General features: G+C 43.2%; 1 protein-coding gene across 10 annotated transcripts in view; it reads left to right on the top strand.

Annotated features, from left to right (window-relative positions):
* Positions 1-13,790, top strand: part of ATG13 (autophagy related 13) — a 24,957-nt gene extending 11,167 nt beyond the window's left edge. For 2 of the 10 annotated variants that reach the window (XM_017741675.1, XM_017741674.1), the window contains exons 9-17: positions 233-331; positions 1,068-1,158; positions 3,498-3,596; positions 4,752-4,862; positions 5,969-6,102; positions 7,266-7,383; positions 8,069-8,146; positions 8,451-8,567; positions 9,037-9,316. In XM_017741675.1, the coding sequence (XP_017597164.1) occupies positions 233-331; positions 1,068-1,158; positions 3,498-3,596; positions 4,752-4,862; positions 5,969-6,102; positions 7,266-7,383; positions 8,069-8,146; positions 8,451-8,567; positions 9,037-9,237 (1,048 nt within the window). In that variant the 3' untranslated portion in view covers positions 9,238-9,316. Of the gene's footprint in view, positions 1-232; positions 332-1,067; positions 1,159-3,497; positions 3,597-4,751; positions 4,863-5,968; positions 6,103-7,265; positions 7,384-8,068; positions 8,147-8,450; positions 8,568-9,036; positions 9,319-10,756 lie in introns of those variants that run through there. The other 8 variants (XM_008639438.2, XM_008639440.2, XM_017741670.1 and 5 more) reach the window with 8 other exon arrangements.
* Positions 13,791-14,063: the final 273 nt, after the last annotated feature.

Here is a 14,063-nt window from a genome sequence, read left to right as displayed (position 1 = left end):
TTCATGAAGAACGCTCTCTCTCACGCTTCAGTCTTGCAGCAAGGGGAGTATTTGGGTAGCCCTGAGCCAGGCTCTAGAACTCCAAACTGTTGATGCATGCCTGGAGTCACAGGACTAAATTGTAAAGATGCTCTGGTCCCATTAATAGTCACAAGGGTTTTCTGTGAGGGCACCATGAATTGGGAAGAGTAGAGAGAAAAAGCCAATAACACCATTGCTTGTTGCCTTGCAGGCAGTTTGAGAGGACCCCTCCTATCATGGGGATTATAATTGATCATTTTGTGGACCGTCCCTATCCCAGCTCTTCACCCATGCATCCCTGCAATTACAGGTGAGGAAGTACTGAGTTGAAGTCATGGACCATGGTCAAGGCATCAATTATGCCCAAATACAGAGCCTTTTCCACTATTTGTTGACAGCATGGGAAGGGACACTGGAGAATTAGTGTCAGTCACATTGACATAGTTGAGCATGTGATGAAGGGTGACGTTTTTCTCCTCACATTGAGAAGACTGAGTGTAGCAAGCCTCAGTATTTTACCAAATTCTTCACAGAAGCACTTGGACACAAAGGATGTTTAATCCTGGTTGCCTTCAGGAATTTGCAAGTGTAATGGTTAATCCTAATGCAGAACTATGTGTCCAGATACATGCATCCCTGGATATTTCCACTGGGGGAAGATCAGTTTTAATTTCTCTTTGGAGAGGAGAGGTTTGTCTTTGCTAAAATGAATGTGAGGGCATTCACATTGGGACCAGTGGTGTTGTTTGACAATGGTTGTGTAAACACCAAAGCCAGTAGCAGTAGCTGGTATAACAAAAGCATTAGTTAGAAACACCTCTGTTATTTTAGGTGGGGTAGAAGACAAACACCTGAGGATAAACGGACATTTTCCCACATCGTTTTCCTCAATTCTGCCAAGTAGATGAGAGCCCTTCATAATTCTCCTTTCAACTACACCCAAATACTCTCAACCTCCCTGCAGTGTTTGTCCCAGTGTGTTTTACTATTTGTTTGTTTTAAGGAATATTTCCACTTAGAAAACTTGTCTTTTCTTGCTGCTTTAGAGCTGGTGAGGACAATGGTGTAGTATACCCCTCAGTAGAAGATTCCCAAGAAGTGTGTACCACATCTTTTTCCACCTCTCCTCCATCTCAGGTAAGAGAAACCAGGCTCTTTTTACTTCTAGACAGAACAATTGCTGTAAGAACAGTTTGCATATTCCTACATCAGTCATTGTGCAAACTGAAAGCCTCCTGCTGCTAATTAAAATTTAATGTGTGGGTTATTTATGTTGTTACACTCTTGAGTAAAATCTATTGAAATTGGATGCTAATTTCAACAAAATTCCAAGGGACTAGAAAGACTGAATTACTGAGAATGATTAAAAGAGCCTGCTCCTGGACTTGGCTGAGGTGTGCTTGAAGAGGATAGCAGGGTACTTACACATTTACACACCAATACTGCAAGAGGAGGAATTCAAGACACTGATGCCAGGCAGCCTAAGTAGGAGTAACAGATTGACACTGAGAAAGAAACACTGAAATACCAGGAAAATGCTGGAGGAAGACAGAAAAAAGACAAAAGCTGTATTTGTTGGAGCGTCTAAAGTTAGTTGGGGCAGCAGAAATAAGTATTGGCAAAAAAATTGCAAATTTCACTTAAGTTTCAATTTTAAAATAAATAGATAATGGTTTCCTTTTGAATATGAAAACCCAGAAACTCCCAAGTTCTTTTACTGTCTTATGTATCTGACTCCACAGTTCTGTATTTTGAAGACTTGGCCAGAGTTGCAGTTGTCCTATTGCTTTAAATATTCAGGATTGCCCTACCTTGTCCAGCCAAGCAGATGGCTCTACTGACCTTTAAAGACAATCTAAAGACCCTAAATTTCTTTTAACGTCAATGTGAAACATAGAATGAAGTATAATTGAAGAATGAAAGAATGCTGTTCCAAACTGAAAGAATTTGCTATGGGTCTTTCTGCTGCTTCAGAGGAATTAATATGCCTGGTTTAGCAGAATGTATTCTGCTTTATGAATGAGCTTCTATTAGGAAGCATTTTTGTGCCAAAGTGATTTCAGGTGACAAGGCATCAGTCAATGTTGAACTAATTAGCTAGCACTCACGGTAAGTCTGATGGAATAAAGCTTTTCTTATTCTGCAATACACAGTTCAGGAAATGAGTTTGTGGCTGAGTTGTGTCCTGTGTTTTCCTAAAGTGGGGTAAATACAGAAGATTTCATAAGGAAATTTCCACTGGCTTGCTTGTGCCAGTGTTACTTAACAGTAGTAGTGTATGTAACTACATTGAAGTTGACATTTCCCTAGGGGTCATGAAGATTTACTGTCATTCAGGGGGAAAAGCTTTATGAAACCACTTGAACCTTGAGGATTCACATTAAGTATGAGCCTTGCTTTCTGCTTTTCTGTGGCTCATAGTTGCCATATGCTGTGTCCTTATTTCTAAAGCAACTGCCAGTCTTTGTTACCACAGTTAGAATCATAAGGCTGCCTTGGCAGAGTGGACTTTAAAGTAAATTAAAAGGAAAAAAAGAAGTCAATTTTGTTTCTCCAGCTTTCTATATGTCCTGTCTAGCTTAATGACTAGGAAAATACTAGGAATTGTGTGATTTTTGTGGGCAGATTGTGTGAATATCTACCTGCCTTCTCAGTAAAAGTGAGGCCTAACCTGTGTGATACAAGGAAATAGTTGTTACCTTCTCTGTGAGCTTGCATGTCTGTGTATGTGTTTTGTGAAGCAGCCCAAAATTCAGGAGAGTCTGGCCATGAGTAGTACCCAGAAATGAAGCTGAAACTTTCCTCAAAGGAAAACCATTGGTAGGATAACTACTGGGAGGAGGTATGGGACTGAACCAGGTTTGGATTGCCCTTTTTGCATTAGCACCCTTTATGTGATTTTTACTTCTGGAGTTTTGCTCCTGTTGATGGAGTTCTCACTTCACATCAGTGTTTGAATTGCACCGTAGTCTGGGTCCCCTTTATTCTAAGGGTGCAGCACAGACCTGCCAAGATAGGATTCCTCATAAAGCTGGAAGATAAGGAGTATGGATGGATGGAGAGTGTTGAAATACAAGTCATTTGTAAATTTTAAAAAAGAAAGTACTTGACTTCTTCTGGCAACTGCTCAGCCTTCTCCTTGCTAATTGGCTGGTACCAATTATAATTAACTGTGGAACAGAGTCTCTGGCAGTTACTTTCTGTCAGGGTTCACTGGACTCTAAAATATTACCTGTGCTCAGTGGTTCGCTCAGATTGGAAAACAGTCAATTCTTTACAAAATGAATGTGCTTCTGGCAATACTGAGACTTCTGCTCTCTGTGTAGGTGTGGCTGCTGCAGCCAAAACCTCTTCACTAGCATTCAGTTCATCCAACTCTTCATAATTCCTCTCTGAAGTCCTTCTCTCTTTCTTTCTCTCTCCCCCCTTACTCTCTCTTTTCCTTGTTTCCTCTGTTTGTCTGTGTCTGTGCACAGTGTGTTTTTACTGTCACAAAGGCACATTTTCAGACCCCTCCTCCTGTGGTGACGGACACCTTGAAGGTCCCAGTGATGGGACTAGCCTTTTCACATCAAGTGAGTTGCCAATAGAATGTGCTCTACATGGCCAGAGTATGAGTTCTGGCATGATAAAACAAATACAGGAAAGTACAAATTTGACAGTGTGGAGTGTTTGTTGTGCATGGGAAAGACTGGTGGACCCACAATGAGCCAGGCACTTTGCTGAGCCTGGCTTCTTAAATGCCTTTGCAGATGAAGGGCTCCTAAAGACAGGACAAACACCCCTAAAAACACAACAGCTGCCAAGGATTGTTAGTGAAAGACACAAGTAGTAAGGAACAATTCTGAGTGTTTTCTGTTAACAGCCAATATCCCTAGAACCTGTACAGTCATTAGAGCTCCACTAAGCTTAACTCACTTCATGTGAATGAAAGTGCTGTTCCTCATTTTGATCCCTGTAAAGGACGTCAGCTTTGGTGCTGCTGGAGCTCACACTAAGCTCTGGAAGAAGTGTTCCTCTTGAGGTCAGGCAAGTCAGAACAGGAAAGTTTTATCTCACCTGACTGCGTAGATTTCTGCCTGGGATCTGTAAGGAATTTCTCCTGGATTTCACTGATTCCAACACTTAATTCCTAAAGCAATCTCACAAGGGTTAGCTTCCCAGTTCTCTTTACCTTGCACATTTATGGGACCCTGTATTCTTTCACTGAAGCTATTTGAACAGGTCTGGAAGATCAGCTGTTTTAATTTGCAGTGGGAGTAGGTTCAAACAGTTGATAATGTAGTTGTTTTCAGATAAAAAAATATTAAATATTAGCTCCTTAGTAAGTTCATTATGGCATTCATGCATCTGGCCAGCGTCAACCCACTACACCAGTATTTGAAACAGGCCTGGAGAGCAGAGCTTCCCTGTGACTGGATGTCAGTCACACCTGGCACAGCCTCCCCCACCTTGTGTAGGAAGCCAATCTTGTTTTCCTGTCAAGGCTCAGACTTAGTCCCCTGGACTACTGTCAAGTAGTCCTTGTAGCGGTAAGATTGTTTTAGAGCAATAACCTACATTACTGATTCCAGTGAAAATCTAGCATCCTTCTGCCAGCCTGAAGTGCTATGCCTCTGACTTCTCCTGGTCCTTCTTCAGTGACTGGTGATTATTCAGGCTGTGGGGCATTCCCCTTCCCTTTCCTCTCTCCTCTCCCTTTGCCCTTGTTTTTTTCTCTTCTTTCTTAGCTTTCCAGCTCTCGTCTTTCCTATCAGCCTGCTGCCCTGGGAGTTGGATCAGCTGACATGGGGTGTCCTGTACTCTTTGCTGGTGGCTTGAATGCTGCACACCCTCACCAGGTACTTGTAGAGAGTAGAACCAGCGTGGCTGGTATTGCAGCCATTTGTGTCACTTGTACCCCCGAGAGAGGCATTGAAACTAGTGCATGCATTGGTATCTTGTCTGTCAGAATGGAAAGAATGTAAGGTAAATACAGAGAAAGCACAACTTCCACAGGAGCTGGGAATTGGCTCCTCAGCATCCCTGACTTTATTGGGATGGGGGTCATGTGGAAAAACTACACCAAGAGAGCAGGCACCACACCTGTTTGCCTGCATCAGCTTGTCACTGATTCCAAACTTTGCCTGTCTTACAGAGCTGCTGCCCCTGTAGCTGTCCAAGCACAGTTCTGTAGGCTAGACATAGGATACACTGACAGTTCATATTGACATAGTTATATATGGGTTCATCAGACAAATAAGCAAAGTTGACAGAAGTCTTTTTCTGCCTGTGATGTTGGTGTTACACCAGTTTTGCTGACATGATGTTAATAGAATATAATAATTTCAGTTGGAATGGTCCTACAGTGAGCATCTAATTCAACTTCCTGACCAGTTCAGGGCTGGCCAAGTTAAAGGCTGGTATTAAAGGCATTGTCCAAATGCCTCTTAAAAACTGACAGCTTGGGGCATTGGCCACCTCTCTAGAAAGCTTGTGCTGGTGTTTGACTGCTCCCTCTGCCAAGAAATGCTTTGAAATGTCCAGTCTAAGCCTCCCCTGGTGCAGCTTCACGTATCCTATCACTGGATCCCAGGGAGAAGAGATCAGCACCTCCCATCTCCACTTCCCCTTCTCAGGAAGCTGTAGGGAGCCAGAGGGTTGTAGCAAGAGGATAAAAGTTTTTTTCCTCCATTCCTCCCCATGAAGCAGAGGACCTACAGCCAGAGAACTCTGCAGTGTAAAACAGGCCTGGAGAGGAATAGAGTAGAAAGGGAACAGAAAATGAGTTTGTATTGTGATTATCCACTTCCACATGACATCTCTCTCAGCCTTACAGGGCCTAGAGCCCAGTCATATGCCAAAACCCCCACAATTTATGCCCAGTATGATGGAATCTGCTTTGTATTGCACTGTGGTGTTGTTTTGATTTTGAGATCTCTAACTCAGCTGTTCCTCTCTATCTCAGTTGATTGGTCCAGGCAAAGAAGGCGGAGTTCCCCCAGTTCCTAGCCAGCCAGCACATGGCACTCAAGCTGACCAAGAGAGGATGTGCACCCCACTGGATGGAGTCCATTACTCAGCAGCTACTCCTTCTAGTAGGTAGGTTGGGTTTAGATGATCCACCACTTTTGCTAACCCATTTATAAGCCTATTAAGATAAAACTTTTTATTTCCCCTTTTTATCTATTGTCTTTCCATCCATCAAAGCAACTTGCAGCTTTCTGTGATTGGGGCTTTTTCAGCCTTTCTCCAAACAGTGATCTTGCCCATCTATTTAAACCTGCTAGTCCATGCAATATCCTCCTGTTATGTCAACTTCATTATAAATTTTATAATTTTTTTCAATCTTTCTGCTGGTTTTGCTGATTGTAAAACAAGATGAAGTAAGTTCACAAATGAGTCTTAAATTCTCCAGAGACTTAATGTGCATTGTTACCAAAGCCAGTTGTAGTTATCATAAATCTGTTCACCATTTTAGTAAGAAACTTTAGGCATAAAATTACTTAAAAGGAAACAATGCAACATCAAACTGTCCTAAACCAACTCCCTCTCAGCTAGTTAAATCCTTCTGGTTTTTTGATCACTGTATTTATTTCTTGAGAAATCTGTCTTGGGGTCACATAGTTGTAAGTTGTAGAGATCTTGCTCTGGGGAATCCAAAACTCATTTGCACTAGCACTTTCCTGGGTATACTATATTAAGTAATCCTCTTTCCAAGAGACTAAACCAATTTTTGTTTTAAAGTTCTGAGTACCTGTGGTAGGAAAAAAACCAAAACAAACAGGTCATGGAAGTACCTAATGGCCATGGAGTGAATTAATCATACTGGGAGTGGCTTTCGTGATGTACCAGATTGCTGCCTTTATAAACTGAGTGACAGATACAATTGTGGTTCTTGCCCTCACCTCCTGAGAGATCTGTGACTGCTCTGTTACTGAAAAAAACAGTAGTGATGAACAGGAATTGCTGTGAACACACACAAATTAAAAGTCCTCCCAGAAGAAAAGCCTATTTCGGTTGGCAGCAACTTTGCATTCAACTAAATAGGTTTTGTCCAGCTTTAAACAAAAATCTGATTCCACAAGTGTCCACTCCTTTTGTGCTCCCGTCTGAGGAGGAAGGTATGGTACAAGGACAAATTTTTGTTGTCCTTCTTCCAGTACTAGGATTAAGCCAAGAACAATGAAGGAGTCTCATACAGAATGTTATTTATCTACGCTGTTTGTGTCACGAGGCACTAATTATGTATTTTCCTCCCCCAGTGAGGACACAGAAACAGTATCCAACAGCAGCGAAGGAAAGTGTGGCTCCCCCCATGATCTTTTGGAGACCATCTTTATCCGGAAGGTGGGAGCTTTTGTCAACAAACCCATTAACCAGGTAACGAGCAGTAGATCTTCTCAGAGGGCACCATAATACCTTTCTTTTCCCATCTGTTCATACATAGAGGAGCAAAAAGCACCCCAACGCCAGGGCAACCTCAGAGACTGAGAGGGCATAGTTTGTTTTCCATAAAATCCTTTTGGGATGTGATAGCCATTGAATTTGCTTCACTTTGCCAACACCCTATTTGAGAATAGAAGACTTGATACTCCACTTGGATCTCACAATGATCTGCCACTACCACAGGTCCATAAACTAGGAAAGCTGGTAGCAAGCCTCCCTTCCTTGAAGGAACATGCAGTAGACCAGTTCATCACTAGAAGCAAGTGTTTAAGTTCAGCTAGGGCAGCTTAGAGATCTACCCAGTTCCTAGGGCTGCAGTTCTAGGCCTTTTGGATGAAGGAAGGAGAATTGTTTCAATTTGTAGCAGTTCATTAATCCTTGGCTATATTACACAAGATACGTATAGAAGCAATCCCACCTCAAGGTATGTATGTGCATTAGGTCAACTGAGTATCATCTCTGGATTTCATGCCTTCTAAATGAGGTTGTCAGCCTCCTGCCTAACTGCTGACATGATTTTGGGCCATTTTTAGCTGGCCTGACAAAGACGTTCAATATCCTTTTCTGTGCCAGGTAAGCAGAGCGTCTTAGTGAAATTCTGTTTGCTAAATCTCCTCAGGTGACCATGGCCAACTTAGACATTCCTTTTGCCATGTTTGCTCCCAAGAATGTTGAGCTGGAAGATAACGACCCCATGGTAAGACTCTTCCAGAGGTATATGTGCCTTCTCAGCATCCCTTACGCAAACATCCATGCTGTTCTCTGCCTTGAATACACTTTAGTTTTGGAGAAAATAACTAGTTACTCAGATTTGTTTGATTTCAAGAAGTCTCCTGTGTTGAATCTTGAGCTCTCTAGACATGCAAATAACAGCATGTGTTTGCTGCCCCTGCTCTAGTTAATGTTTATTGTCCAACCTCCTAACTGCCCCTACACTGCCAAAGTACACAGACAGACATGATTGTAAGATCAGTACTTACCATCTTTGATTTCTTGGGCAGGTCAATCCTCCTGAATCCCCAGAAACTGAATCTCCTCTACAAGGCAGCTTACACTCGGAGGGCTCCAGTGGCAGCAGCACAGGGAACACCCATGATGACTTTGTTATGATCGACTTTGTAAGTGCCCTCATCAGAGCTCTTACACAATACCTGCACCTTAGGTGGGCTTCACATGCTGGTGCGATGGCAGAATGATGTCAGAGTAGTTTTCAGTGGGAGTGGAAAAGACGCATCATTCACAGTACCACACTAGGGCTTGACAGTCCCAGAACTGCAGACTCTGGTACCGGGAATCAACAACTACAAATTAAATACCATTTCCCTTCTCTACCAATATCTGGGCTTGGCATCTTCTCCCTTAACACCTAAAGGAGCCAGATTCCAAAGAAATGTTCTCTTTCAATTGCTCAAGTGATATTGTGATATCAAGTGATACTGGCTGTTCTTCAGTTATCTAATATGCATTATTGCAGCAACAGTTGTAATGCCAAGATGTTTACTGATAGCAGCAAATTACTTTACCCGAGATTATAACAAAAGGGAAGCCAATGTCTCTGGGAATTAACAGCAGTATCTTTGATTGCAGAAACCAGCATTTTCAAAAGATGACATTCTTCCAATGGACCTGGGGACATTTTACCGTGAGTTTCAGAATCCCCCTCAACTCAGCAGCCTCTCGATTGACATTGGAGCACAGTCCATGGCAGAGGATTTGGTATGGAACCCTGAAATTTCTGTTTGTGGGAATCATATGTACTTTATAATGTTCTCCCTATTCCTAGTTTGAAAAAAGTATCTTCATAGAATTTTAGAATAGTTTGGGTTTGAAGGAACCTTTAAAGGTCATCTAGTCCAACTCCTCTGCAATGAGCAGGGACATCTTCAACTAAATCAGGAAATTACTTTACCCGAGATTATAACAAAAGGGAAGCCAATGTCTCTGGGAATTAACAGCAGTATCTTTGATTGCAGAAACCAGCATTTTCAAAAGATGACATTCTTCCAATGGACCTGGGGACATTTTACCGTGAGTTTCAGAATCCCCCTCAACTCAGCAGCCTCTCGATTGACATTGGAGCACAGTCCATGGCAGAGGATTTGGTATGGAACCCTGAAATTTCTGTTTGTGGGAATCATATGTACTTTATAATGTTCTCCCTATTCCTAGTTTGAAAAAAGTATCTTCATAGAATTTTAGAATAGTTTGGGTTTGAAGGAACCTTTAAAGGTCATCTAGTCCAACTCCTCTGCAATGAGCAGGGACATCTTCAACTAAATCAGGTTGCTTAGAGCCCCATCCAACCTGGCCTTGAATATTTCCGTGGATGGGACATTCACCACCTCTCTGTTACAGTTTGTCACCAGCTTCATAAAAAAAATTCTTCGTTTTATCTAGTCTGAATCTACCCTCTTTTAATTTAAAACTGTTGCCTCTTGTCCTATCACAACAGGCTCTGCTAAAACGTCTATTCCCATCTTTCTTAAAGATCTCCTTTTAATACTGAAAATCCACTATAAGGTCTCCTCAGAGCCTTCTCATCTCCAGGTTGAATGACCCCAAGTCTCTCAGCCTTGTCTTCACAGGAGAGGTGCTCCAGCCCTCAAATCATTTTTGTGGCGCTCCCCTGGACCCACTGTAACAGGCCCCATGTCTTTCCTATACCTCTCAGAAGAGAGACTCTGCCCAAAGGGGGCCCATCACTAATATATTCCAGATAAATGCAGATTTGTTCATGGCCCACCTGAGCCTCTGAAACCGGTGTGTTTGTCCTGAAGCTGAAGGCTGCTGCAGCATGCTTGCTCTAGTTGTCATTGAAAGCCCCCAAACTAATCCTACCTCTGGGGTGTCACACTTGGTAGCAAACCAGGCCTGACCTTGCAGCCTGAGCAGAGCTGGAGTTCTGGTGTGGCTGGTGAAAGTCATGCCTGTGTGAGTGCTCTATTAGGCTCTCTGGCATTGTGCCATATGTGGAGAAAAATGAAAACCAGTCTGAGAGCAAGTGACTTAATGAAGGCAGTGACATGAGTGGGTTACTGTGCTGCGGCTGGTGGAGATTGCACAAGGTCAGGCCCCAGTGCACCTGCTGTTCCTGCAGAACAAACAGACTCTGGGCAGAGTGCCCTTCTCAGGGTCACTTGCTGGATGCTGCCAGAGGGCTTCTGGTTTTGTGCATGTAGAAAGGAGAGCCCAGAGCATTGGAGAGGGATTGCATGACTCAGAAACAGATTTTTTTCCTAGTGTGTTTAAAATTTCCTTCTGTCTGCTGTGAATGAACCCTGATCTGCACCTTTCCTTACCCTTCCAGGACTCATTACCAGAGAAGCTGGCAGTCCACGAGAAAAACGTCAAAGAATTTGATGCTTTCGTGGAAACCTTGCAGTGAAGCTGTTTCCTAGTTCTGCTGCAGCAATTCTTCCTCCTCAAGGCATCCTGGAGATGACAACAAATATTTCTATTGCCCCTGCTCTGCCTTTTGTTCACACTGACTAGTTCCTTCCATCAAGTGAGCTTTCTTTGCTCTCTTCAACAACAGACACGGCTCATCTGCTGATTTTCCTCAACTTTTCCACCACATAGTTCTGGACCGCTTTTCCTGCTCCAAGTCACTTTTAAGACTTCAGTAGGGATGCAGGAAGTCAAACTCCAGTGTATGGAAACTTATTTTCTCCTCAGTCTGTGTTCTGTATGGAGGGGCTTTGTGAAAAGTTGCCCTATAGTTTCCTCCAAGGGTCCTACTGTGTAAGTTCCCTAGGTAGAGCTTCTTGCTAGCAGATTTTTTCCTACAGTCTCTGATCCTGTTAGAGCATAGAAAGCTTTGGCTTATTTCCAGGGTCTGTGAGTTCAGCAAATTCGACAGTTTGAAGTCCAGGACATCCATTCCACAGAACTGGGCATTTCATCCTGACTTCAGAGTGCATGCTTGAAGCCCAGGGAGAGATGTCAGCTTTGGGACCTGCATAATCCAAGTTACCTTTGTTTTCCTGCTTTTAAGGAACTGGGTTTCTACATAGTCATTTTGTGCAATGTTAGCCACCTCTGTTAGGTGGCTGATAAGCAGGAGTGAAACTATAGCAATGCTTTCCACATTTCCTTCCCAAGTGCACTGACACTCGGCCATGCTGAGTTCAGCAGTGTTGACTGTTGGCAAGCCTGCATGTAGGAGCTGTGACAATGCTGAGTTCATAGTCTCTGCTTCTGAAACACAACTGTAAATACTAGGAATCCTATTTCTTTAGGGTTATGTAACTAGGAGTCTTAGTCCAAGATTTTTTCCTCTAATCCTTGCAAGCCTTCCTGCTTTATGGTTAATAGATGATCTTAAGAATTAAAAAATATTTATTGCTTTTAAAGAAACCTATATTTAAAAGATGTTCTGTTTTCATGTAGTACTGCGGGTCATTCTGTCCTGATCACTGCAGAGAGCAAGTGTGCCACGGAACCCTGGCCAGTGAGACTGGTCTCTCTTTGCAGGAAAATATCCAAGATATTTATTTTCTAAGACAGACTTGATTAATATTATACTCTGTTGTGGGGATGGTGTGTCTATTACATCCAGTCAGGGCTCATTGGAATGGATGGAATGAAATGCACACATCAGTGGAATGGAGTGGCAGGGACTTGGTAAAAAGCTGTTTTCTGATAGGCATGGATAAATTTGTAGCGTTCTTTGGCCATTCAGAAGGCAGCTTCTTTAAAGAAGCACACTTTTTTGGGAAGCTTATGGTACTTTTTAATCAGCTGGCTTTTGAGTAGCTGAAATTTTATTTTTGTAATCATCCAGCCATCGACAGTGTGACTGGCTGGCAGTGCTCTGTGGGTGATTTGGCTGTTGCATGTCTTCTGCCTCATGGAAGGATGGGAAGACAAACAGTGACACTAAACAGAAACTTAGATAAAGTGGGTTTTCTTGTGGTTCTCTCTCCTCCTCCCATCTGTAACTAGAGTGAGCAACTGCAAGACCCCTTACTGTCCAAAACCACATTTTTTCCCCCTTTCTTTCAAGTGGAGTTGTGTTGCTGGAGTACCAAGAAACCATCTTCATTTCCTCAGAATGGCTGAGTAACCACCCAAGTTAATGCAATGTAGCAGCTTCTTCAGCTTAGCTGTACTCATAGTTGAAAGAGATTGCCTGCAGCTGATGGCAGAACCCCAGCTCTACTCTGGAACACTATTTCTGTGCCACTGCTGCAAGGAGCCAAATTCAGAACAGAGCTTACTGTAAGGTCAGAGCAATGCAGTGCTTTGAACTTGACCAGGATTTTTTTGAGCAGTGTGTTTGGTGGGAGGCCTTGTAAACTCTAGAACTCTAGGTAAGAGCTTTACTGAAGGAAAGTTACCCACCAGAACCTTTTTATTTTACTCAACCAATTCAACTTTTTAGCAACCTCACAAGGAAATTGCTTTGTCTGTGCAAAGTAAGATGCACAAACACTTAAGAAAGCTTCCAAGATCAATCAGTTTATAAGAGGGCCTTAGCTACATGGGCTGTAACAAATATTTGATCCCCAGCCAACAGCCACCTTGTTTCACAGGTGGAAAGGGTCGCAGAAGGGTGCAGGATCACAAGGAGTTAATGGATCAGCTGCCTCTCACCTGTGCTCAGGCAGTCGGTCTGCCCTTCTAGGAAGTAGGTCATAGCCAGGTGGTTGTCACCTTTAGTCTCTAAAGTGATACAATCTGGGCTGCAGAGTAGCAGAGATGAGGCAAAGTGCTGGTTCACACATATGAATGGAGAACAGTCAAGGTTAAACTTCCTCTAGCCAGCACTCCTGCTGTGCTCTTCTGCTGACAAGCTGTGCAGCTGGAAGGGAGCACTGCCATTCTCGTTAGTCCCACCCAGGTCAGTGCTTGGACGTGTGCTCTTTTATTGATGGAGTTCCTAACGTGGCTACAGCTCTCACAACTCCTAAGGCAGAATGTCACTGTGGCACGTTTTTTTCTACTTCAAAAGGCTGGAAAATTGCCTATATAAGCTGCTAGTGTTGAGCTGGATGGCCACAGCAATAAGAGATTCTCCAGGGCTGAGTCACCTGCCTCTTCTCTGGACATTCCTCGGTTTCAACACACAGTTGCTACATGTAGGCTCTGAGTTCCCTGACCACTGCACAAATGCTCTGCTTCAGTAAAGATCTAGCTGCTGCTGTGGCCTGCCACAGATTGCGTTATGAAGGCTGTTTATTTTAGCAGCTCTCTGCTCAGCTCAATATTAAGGACAGTGTGTATGTAGCTGCTGATTTACAGATACTTTAGGTGGAGGGGAAGGCTCCTCAAGTGTATTGTTTTGGAAAGTCTCCAGTGTACTTCAAAGAATTTCCAATAAAACTTTTATGTAAGCAACACTCTCTGCTTTTCTCTGTGTGTACCAGCAGGTCTGGGACAGCCCCAGACTCATGCTTGTTTTCCTCCAGGAAACAGGAGCATCAGGGGCCTGTCAGTGACTGCAGGACAGAGCAAGTTGCTGCCTCCATCAGATAGGGCAAAATGGACTGGTGCATTATAGTTGGAGCAGTCAGTGGGATCCTACTGAGATCAGCCTACTGGCAGGACAGCAAGGGACAGATAGAACAGGTGCCTGGAAGTGGGGGTAACAGTCATACAGTATTTGACCCTGC

The sequence above is a fragment of the Corvus brachyrhynchos genome, unplaced genomic scaffold, assembly GCF_000691975.1.
Source record: "Corvus brachyrhynchos isolate BGI_N302 unplaced genomic scaffold, ASM69197v1 scaffold115, whole genome shotgun sequence".
In the NCBI taxonomy this organism is placed as follows: domain Eukaryota; kingdom Metazoa; phylum Chordata; class Aves; order Passeriformes; family Corvidae; genus Corvus; species Corvus brachyrhynchos.
This window is presented reverse-complemented; position numbering and strand designations above follow the sequence as displayed.